At 50.4% G+C, this 20,027-nt stretch overlaps 2 protein-coding genes across 2 annotated transcripts in view; one reads left to right on the top strand and one right to left on the bottom strand.

Moving 5' to 3' along the window:
• The window catches only part of RHPN2 (rhophilin Rho GTPase binding protein 2), a 53,248-nt gene extending 44,249 nt beyond the window's left edge, over positions 1 to 8,999 (bottom strand). Inside the window, exon 1 of the mRNA XM_058529085.1 lies at positions 8,901 to 8,999. Within this exon, the coding sequence (XP_058385068.1) occupies positions 8,901 to 8,969 (69 nt within the window). The 5' untranslated portion in view covers positions 8,970 to 8,999. The remainder of the gene's footprint in view (positions 1 to 8,900) is intronic.
• A 7,563-nt stretch (positions 9,000 to 16,562) lies between these two features.
• The window catches only part of GPATCH1 (G-patch domain containing 1), a 40,197-nt gene continuing 36,732 nt past the window's right edge, over positions 16,563 to 20,027 (top strand). The window contains exon 1 of the mRNA XM_058529089.1: positions 16,563 to 16,650. Within this exon, the coding sequence (XP_058385072.1) occupies positions 16,578 to 16,650 (73 nt within the window). The 5' untranslated portion in view covers positions 16,563 to 16,577. The remainder of the gene's footprint in view (positions 16,651 to 20,027) is intronic.

A 20,027-nucleotide genomic window follows, 5' to 3' on the forward strand; every position in this document is an offset into this window, starting at 1 on the left:
AAAAATGAGGAGGATCGGCATCAGATGTCAGCTCAGGGCTGATCTTCCTCACAAAAAAAAAAAAAAAGTTACATGGTTCGCCAAAGCCAAATGTTCCATTTTTATAGAGAAGCTTTAATAACTAATTCCTTTATGTACATTCCCAGAGCTAAGATAAGCAGTCATTCCAGCTCACGGATAAGAACTTTTTCCTGCTTCTATACTTGACCCAACTTCTGGCTGGCCTGGAATGGCTACACCCTAACCAGCCCACAGATGTGGGGTCAAGTTTCTAGATAAGACATAGGAATGCTTAGGATTAGATGTGACTGAGTAATTGGACTCAAAACTACATTACTTCTTACTGACAGGTAGGAACGCTGGGCCTGCTGGAAACACCAGAAACGCCCACAGGGCTATTTGGAAACTTCCCGGAGCTTCAAGAGGTGAATCTGGGCAAGACAGCCAGAAAGAACCCCTGGCATCACCAGCGGCTGTTTCGCTATCCACTGGCCCCTGCCAGGGGGCCTCTGCTGGTGGGGACCCCCAGTGCTTGCCCACAGCTTAGTTCTTGATCGGTTCACAGCAGGATGTAGAGCTGCTCCAAGACTGCAGTGAGGGGTTGTGCCAGGACCAGGGCAGCCCCTGTCACGCCTGCTTGGCCTGGAACCTGGAGCAGGGGAGAGGGCAAGTGAACTGCCCTGGCCTCGAGGGTCACCGTCTACAAGCCCTACAGTGAAGTGAGTCTTTCCCCTACATGGAGTCTGTTGGTTCCCTTACCAGACTAAGGTTTGGGCATTTGCATTGGTCTCAAAACATGGAAGGATGGTCCAACAGCCAACACCCAAGAAGACCAAGTACTGAGTGAAACCTCATCTTCATCACTAGCTTAGTGGGCCTCTCCCATGTGTCACGCAGCCGGTGTGGACCCAGCATCTCAGATCCCACAATTCTGAGGCTTGGAGGTTAACTGAGCTACTCCAGATCCCAGAGGCAGTGAGGGTGGAGCGGGACTTAAGCCCATGTCCTTCCTGCTGCTCTAAGATGAGCTGTGAGACAGGCTGAGCAGCAGGAACGTGTGGGAATGCTGGGAGAGCTCGCCTGCCGACGCCCAGACACCCCTCTTGTGCTTCCTGGCTGAGGCCTGCCCAGCATCACTGCATGTCCTTTGGGCACAGTGACCCAGGTCCCACTCTCCCACCTCGCAGCCCATGATGCAGAGGGGTGGTAAACCCACGCTCCCACACCTTCTTTCCAAGCGGAAGAACATCGGACTCACGCCCAGCCAGTGGGAAGATTGAAGGCCCCTGGCCCTGAGATTGGTTCAGGGTGAGTTCGTGACATAGGACAATCAGAGTCCATCAGGAGGAAGCTTTCATTTTCCCCATCCACCTTGACCCTAGGAGAAGTGAGACTGGGCAGCTGCAGCCACATTATCACAGCAAGGCAATGTCTCCCCAGAAATGAGGCCAACCCTGCAGGAGCAGAGCTGAGAAACTGAGTCTTGGTGGCAGCATTTGAGCCCTAGATCCAGCCTGGCCTGAAGCCATTCCTCTGGACTTCTCAGTTACAGGAGCCAATGCATTCCCTTTCTTGCCTAAGCCACTTTTTTTTTATTGGTGTCATAATAGTTTATAACATTGTGAACTTTTAGTTGTACATTACTGTTTGTCAGTCACCATATAAATGCGTCCCTTCACCCCATGTGCCCGCTTCCCAACCCCCTTCCCCTTGGTAACCACCAAACTGCTCTCTCTGTCTGTGTGTTAGTTTATCTTCCACATATGAGTGAAATCATGCAGTGTTTGTCTTTCTCTGTCTGGCTTATTTTGCTAAGCCATTTTTTAAATTGAGGTGTAATTTGCATACCATAAAATACATAGATTTTAAGTACATAGTTCATTAAGTTTGGACAAATGTATACACCTGTGTAACCACTACTCTAATCAAAATATAGAACAGTTCCATCATCCTCTGGCAACCAATACTCTGGTTTCTATCACCATAACTTCTGCCTGTTCTAGAACTTCATATAAATGGAATCATACGCTATGCATTCTCTTGTGTTTGGCTTATGTTGCTCAGTATTATGCTTTGTGATTCCTCCATCTTGTTGCATTTATCAGTGGTTTGTTCCTCTTTATTGCTGAGTAGAATTCCATTGTAGGGATGTACCACAGTGTGTCTTTCTGCCTAAGCCATTCTGGATTGGATTTTTCTGGCACCTGCAACTAAAACCGTCCTTATTAGAATCATCAGAGAGATTGTTCAGCTGGGAAACAAGTCTTTAAGAGCAGCAGCTAAGCAAAAACTGGAGACACTTGATTTGGAAGAAAGGAAAGGATACTGAACCTCCACCTGCAGAGACTGACAGGCCAGGCCACCGGGAAGGCAGACTCAGAGGGAGCGGAGCTGTCTTTCCTCAGATGGAGGCCCTGCTCTAGGCATTGCCTGGCGCCTGGCTCCCCTCCACCCAGAGAACCACTGGGGGCCCTTCCTCCACACAGCCCAAGATAAAGCCCACACATGGAGATGTGTTTCCAGCAAACTGAGGGCACAGTGTGAACTTGGAGTCTCCAGATCAGGAGTAAGACAGAGTGAGGGGTGACAGCGCAGGGTCTCCCAGCTGGAGACCCTTGCACAGGGTATGGGAGAGTGGATGCTTTATGCTGCTTCTCTAGCACGGAGATATTTCTCTGCTTTTCTTACTCCTTCCTACTTACGCAATCTCTCACTCAATCACCAAACTCTGGAAAACAGAATTGTTTGTTTATGAGTTAGCCAGAAGCTGTCAACCAGAAAGCCACAGAAATAGCATGCAATACCCTGTAATACACGCACAGGTCTAACAACTTTTCCCCACACTGGAGATTCAGGGCAGGTTGGATGGACAGAATCTAGCTTTTCCACGTCCATAAAAATTAAAAGACGAATTTGGCACTTGCAAATAGCCCTCTTGCTTTTCCAGGATCCCCGCCAGGTGTCAGGGCTGGAGGTCGAGGCTCAGCTGCCTCCCTCCAGCGGCCCGATGCATTCACACGGGGTAGGGGTGGGACACAATAGGAATCAACACAGCCACAACCTTTACCGAGAGGCTCCCTTCAGTCAGTTCTACAAATCTGTATCAACACCGACCGTGTGCCCCTCACATTCTCTCTCAACATGCTGAACGGATAACGAAGCTTTTACAATCACCAACATCTGCCTGAATCAAATGGATTTCCAGACCCAGCTAATGACCTGCTTATTTCAGCTGGTAGGAGGTACTCACCAATAGTTAACAGTCCTTATCTAGAGAGGGTGTCTGTGTGGTGTGGGAGCGGGAGCCCATCTGTGTGTGTGATTTTGTACACTTCTGTAATTACCTTTTTTACAACAATTTATGTTCCTTTTATAGTACAACAATACTGGAGATAAAGAAACTACTTCTGAAGTTGTTTTCGATCACCTGCCCTTTTCTCTTCCTACAGTCCAGTAGAAACCTGGGATTTTCTAAGGGCATGTGGCCTTAGTGAATTCCATGGGTCTGACTGGAAAGGCCAGACGGACTTGCATCTCTCTCCGTCTCTGGCACTGCAGGCAGGAGACCTCACTCCCGGCTGGCACCCCTGGCGGCCCGCTCTGCCAGACACCCAGTCCTCAGGCTGAGCGCACCTGCTGTTCCACTGTCCTCGGTGGCCACCTCCAACGCAGCCTTTGTGTCACGGGCCTCTGGTACCTGAGCCAAAGGAGGAAGTGGTGACCGGGCTGAAGTCAAAGCCCGGTATCATCAGGTGGTGTCTTGGAATCTGTCCAAACAGCCCCAGGAAGCGAGGGACATTTACAGTTACAGCTCATCACGCTGACTCTCCTCTGAGTCACCCTGAAAATTCTGTTCCTGCCAGGGGACCCCTCCTGGCCAGGATCCCACAATGCGAGGAGATGTTGGTCAGACAAGCCCGCTGGCTGCTGGTGTGCACCGGGGCAGCTAGGCAGACCCTCACCAAGGCCACGGTCAGCCTGGGTCCAGCCTGGCCTTCAAGACCTGGCTCAGACCATGATGGGGTATGGGGTGGGGAGGGGGCAGCATCGCCAACCTTCACACGCCTCCTCCTCCCTCCCTCCCCGCCTGAGAAAGGATTCGAGACTCCCAGGGGAGGGTCCAAACACCTGGGGGGACACCATCACCACCTCGTGAAGCTGGAGCTGATGAGCCCCCATGACCCACACTGTGCTCTGTGGACATGGCTCAAGAGCAGGCTTCCCCCCACACAAATGTGCTCATAAACGATGCACACGTGTGTCCAACATGAACTCACACCCCGCTAAGATGAACGGTGCAGAGGAGGACCCAGGAGGAGCTTCTGGGTTAAAAAAATAATAATAAAATTCTTCCTTCTCTGCTGGAGCCTCGAGAAAGCCTAGAGTAAACAGGGAGCATAAAGCAGGACACAGTGAACTTTGGGGCCCTGTGAACAACAAACAACTTCTCCTCCAGCTCTTGAGTAAAAACAATGGAGCTGAATTCATTTCAGGCCATTAGTGTTCCCAAAGGACGGAGAGGCAGAGATAAGGCCGACAGTGCTGGCTCTGTCCTGACTCTTCGTGCACATGGTGTAAGACCTCACTCGCAGTCAGGCCCTTTCAACAGCCCTGGGGAATGGCTTTCTCTAGCTTTTCTGCAGCTGGTTTTCTCTTGGCCAAAACCAGGTTTTACTGAGGATTTTAAGACTCCAGCACCCAGAGAGCCCCGGAGGCTGGACCTGCTCTCAGGATGCAATGTCCTGGAAACTCAGATTACTCTGCATTAACTGTAGGCCAGAACACACATTCTTCTAGGACTTTCAGTAGGATGAGCATAAATATCTGTTTGGGAAAAAGAAGCTCCATTTCCACTTGTCATTCTTTTAAGAAAGTAATTCATGGTAATCTTATAGAGCTGCATCTCTATTTAGACATGTTAATTTAAAGACAGAAAGAACAACAGTGAGAGGCCAGAGAAGAGAGAAACACGATGTTGCCATAGACTAGAAAGTATTGTGTTTTGTTTTTGTTTTTGTTTTGTTTTTAATTCAGACACCCCCAAGCTGCCAGCCCAGGAGGCCAGGGTCTGTGCTGGGGGTGTCCATGCCTGACCTGGGACCAAGCTGTGTCTGTGTCCTCAGGCTCTACAGAGCCAAGTCCCACACGACCCCAAGAAGACCCTCATTTACCAGGGACCTCCCCCTCTGCCAGTGACCATCCTGCACATTCAAGGTCCAGGCCCAGCCGGCATAGTGGACTTTGGGGCAGTTGGTCCTCATCTTGTGCAAGTCACACAAAACAGGGTTGAAGCTCTGAATATGGACCGTGGACCCCCTACTTTTTGCTCCCTGGACGAAAGCAAAGAAGCTGATTCCTATTCAAGCACGGCCTGAGCTATCCGGACAACGCACCACCTCCCAGCACTGCTCAGCACCCCAGGAAATGGGGTCCGCTGTGAACTGCCACAGAAGCCATATTGAGTGTGCCCCAGAACCTGACCGGGGTCAGGCTCAGAGCTGTCACTCAGTAAATGCTTTTTGAATGAATGGAGCAGAATGGCATTTTCAAGAAAAGGGGAAGGGGAGGGAAGGTATGATAAAGAGAAGCTTGACTTCAGTAGAAATTAATTTGATCCCGTAAGTGCCTACAAAATCTCAGAAGTCCAAGGACAGGATGAGGAGCCTTCCTTGGGGCAGCTGTACGATGCCCTGACTATATCTCCACTCTCGGGGGTCCTCTGACTGCCCCTGGTTGGCCCCTCCACCCAACACATGCCCCAGCTATCTCCAATCCTCACCTGCCCCGCGCCTCCTGGGACCCCTCCTCAGCTTGTTCTCTCCCCGCCTTGAATCTTCAACACCCCCCACCCCACCAACCCAACTTCTTCACCTTCAGCTTTAAAAAGGCTCTAGACTTCCTCCTTCTAAAACAAACCTGCCTCTTCTCTCTCTTCTACCGCTATCCCTCCAACAACTATCTTCTCCCCCATCCTCCCTCTGCACCCTGCCACACTGACTTTTGCCCCTAACCCTCCACCCACTCACTACTAACAACCTCCTAAACGACTAAATCCAGTATTTTCCAGGTCTCTTCTGACTTTCAGCCTCACCTCTCCTCTCCTCTCGGCTTCCTAGACACTGCGGCCTCCTGGCTGGCCTCCCATCCCTCTGCCTGTCCCTTAAGTGGAAGTGTTGTTCCCTTCTGTCCTGGGTCCTTATTCACTCAGTATCCCAAAAGCCTTCCACACTGGTGCCCGCCAAAGCTGCATCTCTAGCCAGGGCGCTCTCATGGCTGCCAGGTCTGTTGAGTGGACTCTCCCAGGGACCACCACCTGGACATCTCATGGGGGCCTCAAGTCCACCTGCCCCCACACCAGCCTCCTGGCTCCCCCATCTCAGTCCAGACACCCAAGGCAGACATTTTGGATTCCATCAGCAGCACCTGCCCACCATCTCCTGTCCCATAAGGTCTTCCTATCCCTGCTGACACTGCCTTTGCTCAGGCCCCCATCATTCCAACCTCCTCACTGGGATCCCCGCCTCCAGTCTGGACCCCTGGTTTGAGTCAGGGGTGCAAGCTGGTGGGAAGGAGGGGTGGTGAGGCTGCATTTACACAGCACTTTATAGAACTGACTGAAAAGTCATCAATAGTCTGTACCAGAGTAGAAAGGGCAGAGATGATGGCGATTACAGGAGGCTAACCCCTCTCCCCTACTCCTCCCTGGCAGAGATGATGGAGGTTACAGGAGGCTAACCCCTCTCCCCTACTCCTCCCTGGCAGAGATGATGGAGGTTACAGGAGGCTAACCCCTCTCCCCGACTCCTCCCTGCCTCTCCCCCACCCCTCACCCACTGACTGCTCAGCCGTCAAAGTGGTCTTTCTGTGACATGAATCTCACATGTCTGGTCCTGCTATGGATGGATCCTGGAGGTCCCTGATTCCTTGCATGTTCCCACTCGCGCCTCACACCCCAGGGGGCTCCCTCACAAGCACGCACAATTCCATGCCTTTGCTCACGCTGTTCCCTCTGCCTGCTGGGCTCTCCTTCCTCTTCCTCACCTGTGTAACATCTACCTTTCATTCAGGGAGCAATTGTTTGAGGTCAAAATGGCTCAGATCACAGATCGGGAGAGTATTACCCTCATACCAAGAACATTCTTTGGACTGGTATGACATAGCACAATGATCATTACAAGGTCTCCTTTTCAAAAGAGATGTTTCTAATTGTAAACCAGTGATTCATCTTATTTTGCACCCGAGATTCTCTTATCTACCACCAGAGAAACTGCATCTAAAAAACACCCATCCTTGCATCCCTTCCCAGCTCCCTCACTATCCACTCTCTTTCCCGTGCACATCCTCCACTAGAAAACCTGTTCTGGAAGGCTTGGGAACATAACCCTCACAGGTGTTCCCCATCTCTTCTGCCCCTCCCTCTGTCACTTCCCCCAGATATTGCTCTCCACCTGTTCAAAGGACAATCAATTCAGGGAGGAAATGAAGTCCCAGAAAGAAGCAGCAACTTGCTGGAGGCTACACAGCAATTTTGTGGAGGCAGCAGGCTCCGGGCCCTAGGATGGAGATCTAGGGAATCCCAGGCCTGGCCTCCTGCGATTCCATGGCCTATGATCCTCTGTCCCAAACGCTGCACATAATTAGAAGTTATAATCCTGTAACTCCATGATGACATCTTGGAACTTAAACATACCTTAAAACTACTCTTTTTTTTCTAAATGCTAAAAGCAATTCAACAAAAAGAACTTTTCCCACTTTGTCCTCACCTGTTTCCAGATTCCCCTCCTGTCCTGCTCATCCCCTGGGGCCACTGCTCAACAGACAGCAAAAGCCCCAAGGCTGCATCACACGGGAGGAGGAAGATGTCAAGACCATTTACCCACTGGATCGTTAGGCTCTGAACAATTAAGAATCGATTGTTTTGTGGGAAACAGTTTCACTTCCCTATTTATAATTAGGCACCCTGCCTTCGTTCATATATGTTATAAAAAACCAACAATCTCTCAACCCACCCAGTCAAACCTGGCCAAGCTTCAAAGGCTATTTTTAGATTTGTGGGGACCTACAAGGAAGAAGGGTGGAAAGTGTCACAGAGACTCCAGGCTCAAAAACATCTTTGTAGCCCAGGCCTTGCCACCTGCGGGCGTCCCAGCGCCCCCGCACCGCGGGCTGGAGTTGCTTTGAGGGACTGGGCTGCGGACTGTTATCTCCAGGGCGGGAGGCCGCGTGTGTCCCGAGGGTCGCCCGGACTTGGCAAGCTCCCGCGGAGCCCGCCGTCGCCGCGGTCTCTCCAACAATCAGAGAAATCCGCTTTAGCATTAAAGTGAAGAGGGGTCGAGACCGCAGCCCTCCCGTCCGCCGCGCTCACGCCCTCCCGGGGGACCTGCGGCAGAGGAGGGGGCGACGCCCGAAGTCACCTCCCATCAGCAGCTCTCCCCTGCCCTCTAAAGAGTCGAAGAGGCGACACTGGAAGCATTCTGGAGGCAAAAGGAGAACGCCGACCCGCCTGGGGTGGTCCCTTTATCTCCACCCGCGCCCCCGCCACGCGCTCGGGTGGAAGTTCGGGTCCCAACGCGCCGCGAGGCCACGGGTCCCTTCCCCAGGCGCGCGGGATCGCCAGCGGGGACCATCCTGAGCACCCCTCCTGGCCCCCATCCTCCGCCGGCACCTGCGCGGGGCGGCCCCCGGCGTCCCCCAGCCCCGGAAGCCACCTGCTCTCGGCTGCCCGGTGCACCGCCGCCGCACCCCTCAGCCCGAGCCTCAGTCCCGCCCGCCCCAGACCAGCGCGCCCCCTCCCCCTCCTGGCCTGGCCGACCCTGGCCGCGCGCTCCCGCGGCCCCCTCCACGGCCAGGGGGCAGGAGGGCTGGAGTCCGCAGACCCCCGCCCGCCCGAAGCCGCCCACCTTCCGAAAGTAGCCGTCGCCTTCCTTCTCCAGCGGCTGGGGGACGGCGGGCAGCAGCGCGTCAGTCATGCTGGCGACTCGTGCACCGCGGGCCGACTGAGGATCCGCGGCGCACTGGCCCCAGAGGGCGCCCGGACCCGCCCCCGCCCGCCCGCGCGGCCGCCCCCAGCCCCGCCCGAGGCCGGGCCCCGGAGCCCTGGAGACCCGGCCCGGCCCGCGGACCACGCCCCCCGCCCCGCCCCGCCCCGGCTCCGGATTGGCCGTGCGGAGCCGGCGCCGCAGCCGAGGCTCGCGCCGCGGAGAGCTGGGGCCCCTGGGCGCCTCGGTCGCCCTCTCCGGTGGCCTAATCTGGGCAACGTCGCTGTCTCAGTCCTGTGGCGCAGGGGCGGGCCGGGGGTCTCCGTGGCCGCAGCGTGGCCCGGGCTGGGGACCTGGTCCCTCGTTTGGAGCCGTGGGGGTAAACGCAGAGCGCGGGTGAAGTCTCTCTGCCCCTCCCCGGAGGAGCGCGGACGCCGCGGGGACGGTAACCAGACCCGACGCCACGTCGAGGGCGCGGCGGGAGCGCTGGGCCCTGGGCCGAGCGGTCAGACACGGCGGTCAGCTTCCCGCCGGAAGGGACCCGGGGGCCGAGTCGGGGACGCTGAGGGAGAGTTGGCTGTGCCACCCGAGGGCCTTGGCCGGGTGACTCAGGCCGGCTGGCGCAGCAATCAACCCTCTGTCCCCTCACCCTCGCTGCATCGCGGACGGCACTGGGAGAGGTGGGCGCTGGGAGAGGAAGGGATACCCAGGAAGGGCTTTGTGCTGGAGAGACTCAGCGGATGTCCTCGAGCACGTTTCTTAACCGCCACTTTAAATCTGTTTTCTCAACTGCGAAAGGGCCAGGTCTCGCTCTCTCGGGCTGGTCGAAGGTATTACAACAAAAGTGCGTGTTAAAGCTCTTAGCTCGGGGGTAGGGACGCGCCTAGCTTAGGAGCGAATGGGGGGGGGACTCCCGGGAACAGGGTCCGCCCCACTCTCCCCCTCCCCCGCTGACGTGGACTCCGGGGGCAGATACTGGCAGAACAGGGTGCCCAGACCCTGTGGCCGAGCCGGGAGCGCTCCAGCCCGCGGGGCCACGCCCCTCCCCGCCGCCGTCCTGCAGTCCCTACGCCCCCGCCCCGCAACTAAGGGACACCTTTGCGCGTGGGCTGCTGCGTTTGGCGTTCGCGGTAGAAGCCGCAGGTAGAAGAGAACACAATCTGCTTTCAAAACAAGCCAAGCGTTTCCTTCTCTTAAAAAAAAAAAAAGAAAAGAAAAGAAAAAACGGAGGTGTATTAGGGGTTGTTTGAGAGTTTTAGAATAAATAGTGGCAGATGGTATCTAGATTTATTGTGGTGTTCATTTCGCAGTGTGTACAAATATCGAACCATTACGTTGTACAACTGAAACTAATAAAATGTTGTATGTCAATTATACGTCTATAAAAATAAATAAATAAATAAATAGTGGCAACAACCAAGTGAATGTCAAAAAATCTAACTCCTCACTGCCCACTCTGAGATGCTGCACCAGAAAAGGCATTTCCGGAAGGACTGTTTTAATTCTGAGAAAGAACCTGGAGAGTCGTGGGGGGAGTCCCAGCTCAGCGCTGGGACAGGTGTCCGGGAAACTGAGGTAGATGCAAAAACTTCCCTTCTGTCTTAGGATCAGAAAGTATCAAGCTAATTTCAGCACCTGTCAGTCACCCTATAATTAATCCATTACCCTGGAAACATACTACCCCCCTAGGCTGGAAGTTAAAAACAGCTGCTTCGGTTTCAGGGATCTTGGGGTGGTGGATCACTGGATTACGTTTGTAATACTACTGCTGTTAATAGTAATAAAGTTATCAATAATAGAACCTCTACTTTAGCCAGAAAGTTTATGGATATTATGTTTCATTCTCACCACCCTTCTTTAAACAAGAGGATTAAACAATCTCCATTTGAGAAGACCAAGGCTCAGAGGAGAGCAGTGGCCAAGGGCATACCCCCTCCACCCCCAGACTGGTTTTTGTTCAGGCCAGCTGACTCCGGTCATTCCCTACCCGCTTCCGATTTCTGTCATCTTCTACCACCTTGGAGCTCCAATCGCCTTTACAATTAGTCACATATATGTGTCACTTGTACTATTATTGACAATAGCCTTCTTTAAAATTACTCTATTTAAACAAACTTTATTTTAAAAGACAGTTATGTCATAACCATAAGTGGAAAACCAGCAGTACTTTGCCCTATGGGGAGATACACACAAAAGTGAATACAGTGAAAATGAAAATCTGTTCTTTGATCTAGGCCAACACCATTGCCTCCTTGAGCTGCTGCTTTGATTAAAAAGGAAGAAGAGCAAGAGAAGGAAGCATGGTCTTCAAGACACACCAGCCTACCCTAAGACTAGCTCCCGGGCATCTTCAGAGGAAAAGGAGCACTTCTCCGTGAGTCCCAGCAGGCATTGTCTGGTCACGTGAGCCCTCTGAGTGTCCCTCTTGGGGCTGTGCAGGCATACATATCTAGACATTCTCACAGCTCCTTGCAGGGGGACCCACAGGCCTGACCCCATATCTCTGATCCTGCTGTGATCAGGAAATGAGAGCTGCTGCTGCTGACCCAGCAGGAGAGTAACATCTAACCTGCTATTTGTCAACCCTGTTGGTGGTGTGTGTCACAAGAACCTCTGAGGAGCCTCTGTGCTCCTAACAAAAAATCGGGGTGGGAATTTCTGAGATAGGCAAAAGGTTAAAATCTCAAACACAAACAGCTCTTTTGTCACGTCCGTTTCACCAGCCGGCTGAGGCCAGTGGTTGATTGTTCAGGGACCCAGTTCCTCCAAGTAAAATGCAAGTCTCACCACCTAAGACCTACTTGTTGACAAAAGGTGCACTGGCTTCTCTGAGGGCAGCCTAGCGTACGTTCCCTCTTGAAGAATCTGATGAAAGTTGCCGAATTAAAAGCAGAAATTACAAGGTAATCCTTAAGCAAATAAAATTCATTGTAAATTATAGACCCCACTTTGCAATTTTTATGAAAACAAATTCTTAGAAATTGAAGCCATATGGTGCCACGGAGGAGCACTGACTAGAAAGGGCCACATCAGGCTCGGCACTGAGTCACCTTGGTCAGATCCTTTTACCCCTCGTGGCCTCAGTTTCCCCAGCTATGAAATATGGTCTTACGTGTAGCAGTCATTTATTGTGTACGACTCTATGCAAGGAGCTGTGCTATGCACTTTGCATATGTTATCTCAGTTGGTCCTCCCACAACCCTATGAAGTGGGTATTTTATCATCCCCATTCACAGAGGAAGAAACTGAGGCTCAGAGGTCACCAGCCTGGTAGGTTATACTGTCTGGTGCTACACCAGACACTATGCTACACTATACCGTTCCCTGTGATTTAAAAGGAAGAATATTTTGGCATATTGGAAAGAAGTGATTATGGGTTAAAAATAAATGAGTGACAGAATGGCAAAAAATACCAAGCATTGATGAAAATATGGAGCAATCAGAATCTCCTACATTGCTTATGGGAGTGTAAATTGGTATGACCACTTTGGAGAACTCTATGGCATTTTCTACTAAAGCGGAATATATGCATAAGTTATGATCCAGCAATTCCGACTCTAGATAGATACCCAACAGAAATGCATATGTCTGTTCACCATAAAACGTTCACAGCTACGCTTTTCAAAATAGCCCCTAATTGGAAACTACCCAAATGCCCATCAACCGTAGAATGTAGAATGGATAAATAAATTGTGGCATAGTCACATGACGAAACATTTTACACAATGAAAATGAACACATTACTATCACAAGCAGCAAGTATGTTGTGAGCAACATATTTTGCTCACAAAAATATTGTTGAGCAAAAGAAGCAAGACTAAATACGGTATGATTTCATTTTATATAAAGTACAAAACAGATAAAATTAGTCCCTTCTGTGATTATTGCTTCTGGGATTCTGGAAATTTTCTGTTTCTTGATCTGCTTATTGCTACATGGGTGAGTTTACTTTGTGGAAATGCGTAGAACTGTGTGCTTATTATTTGTGTACTTTTCTGTACATATATTTCAATAAGAAAACACAATGGAAAAAATGAATGCCTTCTTGCATATCTGAATAAGAAAGGAAAGGTATATGGTGTTTAGGTTGCTACAGCTTTGCATAAAAACACATGTTGTTTCTAGGTTCCCGCTGCCAAGAATTGGGAGTATTGGGTGGTAAGTGACTAGGGTCACAAATGAAGCATCCAGTCACTCCCGCAGATACCCAGGAGACAGCAGAGCCACTTTTTTTTTTCCTTCTGAGAAAGTTTGGCCCTGCACTAACATCTGTCACCAATCTTCCTCTTTTTCTTTTTTTTCTCCCCAAAGCCCCAGTACATAGTTGTGTATCATAGTTGCAGAGTTGTAGCTGTTCTATGTGGGACGCCACCTCAGCATGGCTTGATGAGTGGGGAGTAGGTCCATGCCCAGGATCTGAACCGACGAACCCCGGGCTGCTGTAGTGGAGCACATGAATTTAACCGCTCCGCCACCAGGCTGGCCGGAGCCACTTCTTGAGGAAGCAGCAGGGACTTTGAAGGCTCCCTTGTTTCCTGAACCTCATAGATCAGCAGTCAGAGAGGCTGGTTATTACTGTTTTACCAAATGCTTGTGATTGTCAGGGGTCCAGTTAAGTAAACACTCAGGAATAAATTTATTGGGTTTATCTTGCCTCTTTAGAAGCTATAAACTGTAAGAAAATTAGTTTGGGTAATTTAGAAATAAAATCATGGACCTTCATGATTTGTCTGGGTGTGTGGATTAGCCCCTGGCCTTCTTTACTTTCAATATCTGTATTTACATTCACAATGACAGTTGGTCAAATGACGACCCTGGGAGCCCTGCAGGGCTTCAAGAAACAAAAGGATGTCTTTCCTTTAGTACACTGGTACATATGAATACCTTCAAAAACCTTTCAATTGAAAACCAAGCCACTGACATAAAAATATGGTATTGAATTTGGAAAGAATACTGTGGATATAGCCAAAAACAAAAACTCAAATGGTACAATGCTATATACATGTATCTCTCCTACCTGGATTTCCTTTGATCAGTGGCAACCACTGTTACTAGTTTCTTTGGGGAGTTTACTGGAGATATAGTACACATATTATATTATAGTTGTGGATGTACTGTGTCCCTGTGTTGTAGATGTAATAGCCATATGGCGTGACCAGTGGTGTGTAGGTCCGTGCCGGGGATCCGAACCCGAAAACCCTGGGCCACCGAAGTAGAGCACGTGAACCCAATCCCTATGCCACCGGGCTGGCCCCTTCCATCAGCATTTTTAAATGCTATATAGTATTCCATCATACAGGCTGTTCCAATTACCTATTGCTGTTAACAAATTACCCCAAATCTTAATGGCTTAAAATAAGAACAATCATTTTATTATTATCTGTCCTGGTTCCAGGAGGTGACTGAACTCAGCCAGGAGCTTCTTGCTTGGGGTCCTCACACAGCTGCAGTCAGATGGGCGCTGGAACTGGAGTCGTTCTGAATCTTCCTCATTCACATATCTGGGGATTGATGCTGATTGTTAGCTGGGACCTGGGCTAGGTCGTGGGCTGGAATACCTACCTACAAATGGCCTCTTCTTGTGGCCTGGGCTTCCTTGCAGCCTGGAGGTTGGGTTCCAAGGGCCAGCATCCATCCCAAGAAACAGAAAGTCGAAGCTGCCAGTTTCTTAAAGCTTGGGTGTGGGAAATGTCATATTGTCACTTTCACAGTATTCTTTTGGTCAAGCAGTCATGGAGCCTAGATTCAAGGGGAGGGGACATAGACTCTACTTCTCAATGGAAGACTTGTCAAACAATTTGGGGGCTATGTTTTTTTTTTTGAGGAAGATTGGCCCTGAGCTAACATCTGTTGCCAATCTTCCTCCTTTTTTCCTTTTTTCTCCCCAAAGCCCCAGTAGATAGTTGTATGTCATAGCTGTACATCCTTCTAGTTGCTGTATGTGGGACGCGGCCTCAGCATGGTTTGATGAGTGGTGAGTATGTCTGCACCCAGGATCCACACCTGCGAACCCCAGGCCGCTGAAGTGCAGCACGGGAACTTAACTGCTATGCCACTGGGCCTGCCCCTGGGGGCTATGTTTTTTTAAAAAAGACTTTTGTTTCTTACAGTCACGTATCATGACATTTAACTATTTAGCCATTCTTTTTTTTTTTCAAAATTATTTATTGGGTGCTTATTACGTGCCATGCACTGCTCTAAGCTCTGAGGTCACAGCAAAGAAAAAATGAAAAACTGGCCCAAATCTATGTCCTTGTGGAGCTTACATTCCAACAGGGAGAGAAGGACAATAGATATAATAAGTAAATCAAATTATGTAGTGTATTAAAGGTCATTAAGTGTTGCGGAAAAATACAAGGCAAGGGGCATAGGGAGTGTAGCAGACAGGGACTGTTTTTTAAATAGCGCAGAAGGCTTCTCTGAGAAAGTAACCCTTGAGCAGACACCTGAAGAAGGTGAGGCAATGAGTCATGTGGTATCTGGGGGAAGAACATTCCAAGTAGAGGGAACAGTGAATGCAAAGGCCTTGAGGTCAGAGTGTGCTTGGAGGGCTCAAAGAAGAGCCCCACCGGCAGAGGTTCTGATTCAGGAGGCCTGGGGGATGGTTGGGAGGGACATCTTAATATCCTCCTGCTGATTCTGACTCACATGCCTTCTCATCCTCATTTTGAAAACTTGGGCTTCCAGGTCTGCTTTTCATCTCAGCCTCACCCTGCACTTACTAGCTGCACTTCATTTTTCTCTTCTGTCAAAAGGAGTTTCAGGGTGGGATAACAGCACCCCACTTGACAGGTGTTGGTTTCTTTAGGTTTAATAAGGGGTCTTCAGCGTCCCCCACCCTGCCTCGAAGCAGTCTTTGGCTTGTGTGCTTGCTTTTCCTTTCCCCTTTTTCTTTTTCTTTCTCTTTTCAGTTTTCTTTCCTTTTTTCTTCTTCTCTTTCTTTATTTCTGCCCCCCCACCCCACCGCTTTCTTTCTCTCCTTTTCGTTTAGTCTCTTCTTCCAAGCTTCATGTCCATGTGCCTTCACCATGGGCATCGGGGTTCCAGCGTCTGTGAATCCTTCCACAGGTCTGGAAGGCGACTCCACTTATGCAAACCTAAGGGTGAAATATACAGCGTGCGTGTGTGTGTGTTTGTGTGTGTGTGTGTGTGTGTGTATCTGGGAGCACGGGAACTTTCCCCGCAGGTGGCAGGGGTGGGGATGGGACGGAGGGGAGCAGTGTCTGCTGGCAGGAGAAGGGGAGCTGGGGCCAGGGACCAAGGGGTGGTGGGCAGGTATTTGGCGTCGCTTCACGGAGAACCCACCCTGCGGCCGGACGCTGGGTGGCTTCCAGCTTCTCTCAGGTGCCTTCTCCTGACCGGCTTGCGGAGCTAGGATGAAATGTCGTGGTGCCAAAGCCTCCGAGGCAACTCCTGCCGGGATCTGCCTCCCACAAGATGGGTTTGAGAACCCCCAGGCGCAGAGACATGCCGGGTGAGGAGGGCGTGATTTTAGATCTGTGCTAAGAACGTCGCTTCTGTTCGCGGAGGAGAAAGAGCAGAGGCTTTTGGCCCATCGAGGCCTCCGTAGCGAGGGGGCGGGGCCTGGAAGGGAGCAGGATGGCGGCGCTGGATAGTGACAGCGACGAGGACTTGGTCAGCTATGGGACCGGCCTGCAGCCATTGGAAGAAGGTGCGGGCCAGATTGGTTGCCGAGGCCTGTGGAAAACAGGCCGGGGGGCCAGGATGCGGGGCAAAAACGCACACCCTGTGCCAGGCCTTGGCTGGCCCGGGGGGAAAAGCTGCGGGCGCTGGGAACGGCGACGAGACGGGCGTGCGCCGTGCTTTCTGGGGGCTCACGTTTTGGAGGACAGATGAAAAACCCAAAGGGATGGGAAATAGAAAGATGACAAACAGGCGATATCTTCCGTAGGAGCGGACGTTTGAGGTCAGACTTGAAACAGAGGAAGGAACCAACCATACGAAGATCTGGGGAAGGGCATTTCAGGCAGAGGGAACAGCAAGTGCAAAGGCTCTGAAGTCGGAGCCAGTTCGGCAAATTGAGGGACTGGTGTGGGTGGAGCAGACAGCACCAGGGAGAGACTGGTAGAAGATGAGGTCAGAGAGGGAGTCAGGGATTGGATCTTCCTTGGTATGGTAAGGGAGTTTGGGTTTGGGTTTTATAATAAGTGTAGGAGAGTCAGGGGGCGGGGCGGGGGGAGCGCTACGCAAGGGAGGGATGTATATTTTAGAGATTATTCCATCCTCGAATTTGACAATAGGCGGGTTGGGGGTGGGCAGGGAGTGAAGCAGGGAGATTAGCAAAAAGAGGTCTGGAGATGACAGTGGCTTGGCCTGGAGTGTTAGCAGGGGTGGTGGTAAGTAGTGGTCTGAGTTGAGATATCCTTTGAAAGCAGAGCTGACCAGATTTTCTGGTGGAATATGGGGGTGAGGGCAAGAAGAAGCAAGGTTCTCTCCCATGTTTCTGGTCTGGCCCACTTAATGACTTGATTTGTTCAGCAAAATATGTATTGAGTGCCTCATAAGGGCTGATGGCAATCCTCGCCCTGTGGGAAAGACAGAGGAAGTATGGTGAGCTAGGAGGTATTTGCAGATCTTCTGTTGGTGGGATCTTTTTTCCGCACCTGACCACATCCTGTCAGGTGGGTTGTACTTCTTCTGGGACATTGCCACTGATTACCCTTTTATTCCCTACAAATAGTTCTAATCATTAGAAACCTCTGCCAGACACTGGCCCTGCTTCTACCCTCTGCTTACAAAAGATGGAGGAATGTTAGTCTCCTGACAGCTTCTTATGTGTTTGAAGACAGCCCTTGCATTTCCTCTAAGACATCTCTGTACCACATTCCACATCCTCAGTTCTCTAATGAATTCAGTTTAAAGTCCCCTCAACCTTAATTTGTCAGTGCCTTTCCCCAAGTATGGGACCAGAGTGTGGGTAGAGCCAGGCCATCACTAGTATGTCTTTCATTCTAGACTATATTTCTTTAATACAACCTAAGATCACATTAGCTTTATTGGCAAACGCATCACCCCATGGTCTCAAAGAATTTGTTGACAGAGATGCGTTATTCGAGGAGTTTCAGATCTAATTGAGAACAAGAGTACAAGGTTCACAAGTACTAAGTATCTGATGTAGATAGGAGATAACCTACACAAACTAACAGGAAGCCTGAGAAGGCCGGATGGGATCCCTTGCACACTGGTTAGAATTTAGATATGCAGGAAGAGAGTGAGGATTAGCCAGGCATGAGTGGAGGTTATTACAGCCGTGTTAGGCAGCTGTTCTATCATTTCTATATTTCTGATCTCACATTTGTTTCCTTGTGAAGTGACGTGTTGTAAGTCATCAACTATTTGACCTATATTTTTCTAATTCTTCCTGTTTTGATGGTGCACAATATCTGAAATGAAGCTTAATGGTCTAACCATGCTTTTAAAGTGGAAGGAGGGCACATTTGATTTATAGACTTTTTTTTCTGTCCTAAACTCATTCTTTAACTTCTCAATATTAGAAGTTTTTGAAGATCGATTCATTGTTTCCTTTGAAGTTTAAATGCACTCTGACTACATTTTACAATATAACATACCAGACCAATAATCACTTTTACTTCTCGCTTTGAAGTTTTAGTGACAGGTTAGACAAACATTGGTAGAGGAGGGACTCCATTACTTAATTAAAGTTGCTGGCCCTGACGGAAAGGTTTATTGGTGAAGAGACAGTGGTCCAACTCTCACCCATAGACCCATAGGCCCTCTGGCCTTGAAGGAAGGGGGCACCAGTACTTATTTACTCTTTCCTAAGACACTTTCACTTGGCTCTAGAATTCTTCTCGTCTCCAGCTCATCCTGTACCCAGATTAATTTTAGGGTTATTTTCCTCCTCCTTGATGCTGTGATTCTCCCGCTTAAAATTGTCTGTGGCTCCCGTCACCCACATACCGCAGACCCTGCAGCACTGTGTTCAGGGCCCTCTGTCTCCCCTTCTGGTTCCATCTTCCATTTCTTGCTTGTCCTACAGTCAGACTAGACTACTTTCTCAAAACATCTGACATTACCCTTTTAGACCTCCTGTTTACTGGTGGAGTTGGTGCCTTGTTGGGAATTGTGTCCCTATCTGCAGCTGCCAAATTCTGCTCATGCCTGAGGTGACTGCGATGTTGTGGTCTTTGCACATTGTCAGAAGAGGTCCTCTACTGCAGGTCTCATCTGCTGGGCGCTGAGCACCCTGGGAACAGGGCCAGAGGTGGGTTTACTTTTCCACACCCAGAGTCTAAACAGGGCTGCTTCCATGGTGAGGCCCTCAGTAACATTTTGGGCAGGGGATGAGTGAAGGAATGTGTGGGTGGCGTCCCTGGCTTGGAGGCAGAGTTGAGATCTGATTTCAGCTTTGTGCTCGTTGGCTGTGGACTTTAGGGCAGTTCCTTAATCAGAACATCCTTCTCAGGGTATGATAAATGAGATAATAAGTGTGAAAGGAAGGGATTAGTTGTTATTAGTGCCATAGTTATAACAGGGCCTGGCTGAAATGCCAAACTCCTGGGGTTTTCCTGGGCTGTGGTTAGAGGTGGTGCCTCCTCCTCTGGAGCCCTGTGGGACCCGCTCCGCCACGCTGGTTGGCCCTCATCATCTGCCGCCATAGGTTCCACTTAGTTGTCTGCAGATCTTATCTCCCTTTGCAGATCAGGAGCACCTTGAGAACAGAGCAAGAACAGCACCTAGCATTGGCAGGGCCTGTCCTCTCTCACCGTAACCCAGTGGTTCTCAACTGGGGACGATTTTGCTCCCTAAGGGACATTTGGTAATGTGTGGAGACATTTTTGGTTGTCACACAGGGGCGGGAAGGGGGCGTTGCTACTGGCATCTAGTGTTACAGGCCAGGGAGGGTGCTAAACATCCTGCAGTGCACAAGACAGTCCCCCACAGCAAAGAATTATCCAGCCCAAACTGTCAATAGTGCCGAGGTTGAGAAACCCCACCTTAGCCAGGAATCATGCTGGGTGCACATGCAGTGATGCAGTGTGTGTACTGTGTGTCTAAGAAATGGTG

The sequence above is a fragment of the Diceros bicornis genome, chromosome 34, assembly GCF_020826845.1.
Source record: "Diceros bicornis minor isolate mBicDic1 chromosome 34, mDicBic1.mat.cur, whole genome shotgun sequence".
Taxonomy (NCBI): domain Eukaryota; kingdom Metazoa; phylum Chordata; class Mammalia; order Perissodactyla; family Rhinocerotidae; genus Diceros; species Diceros bicornis.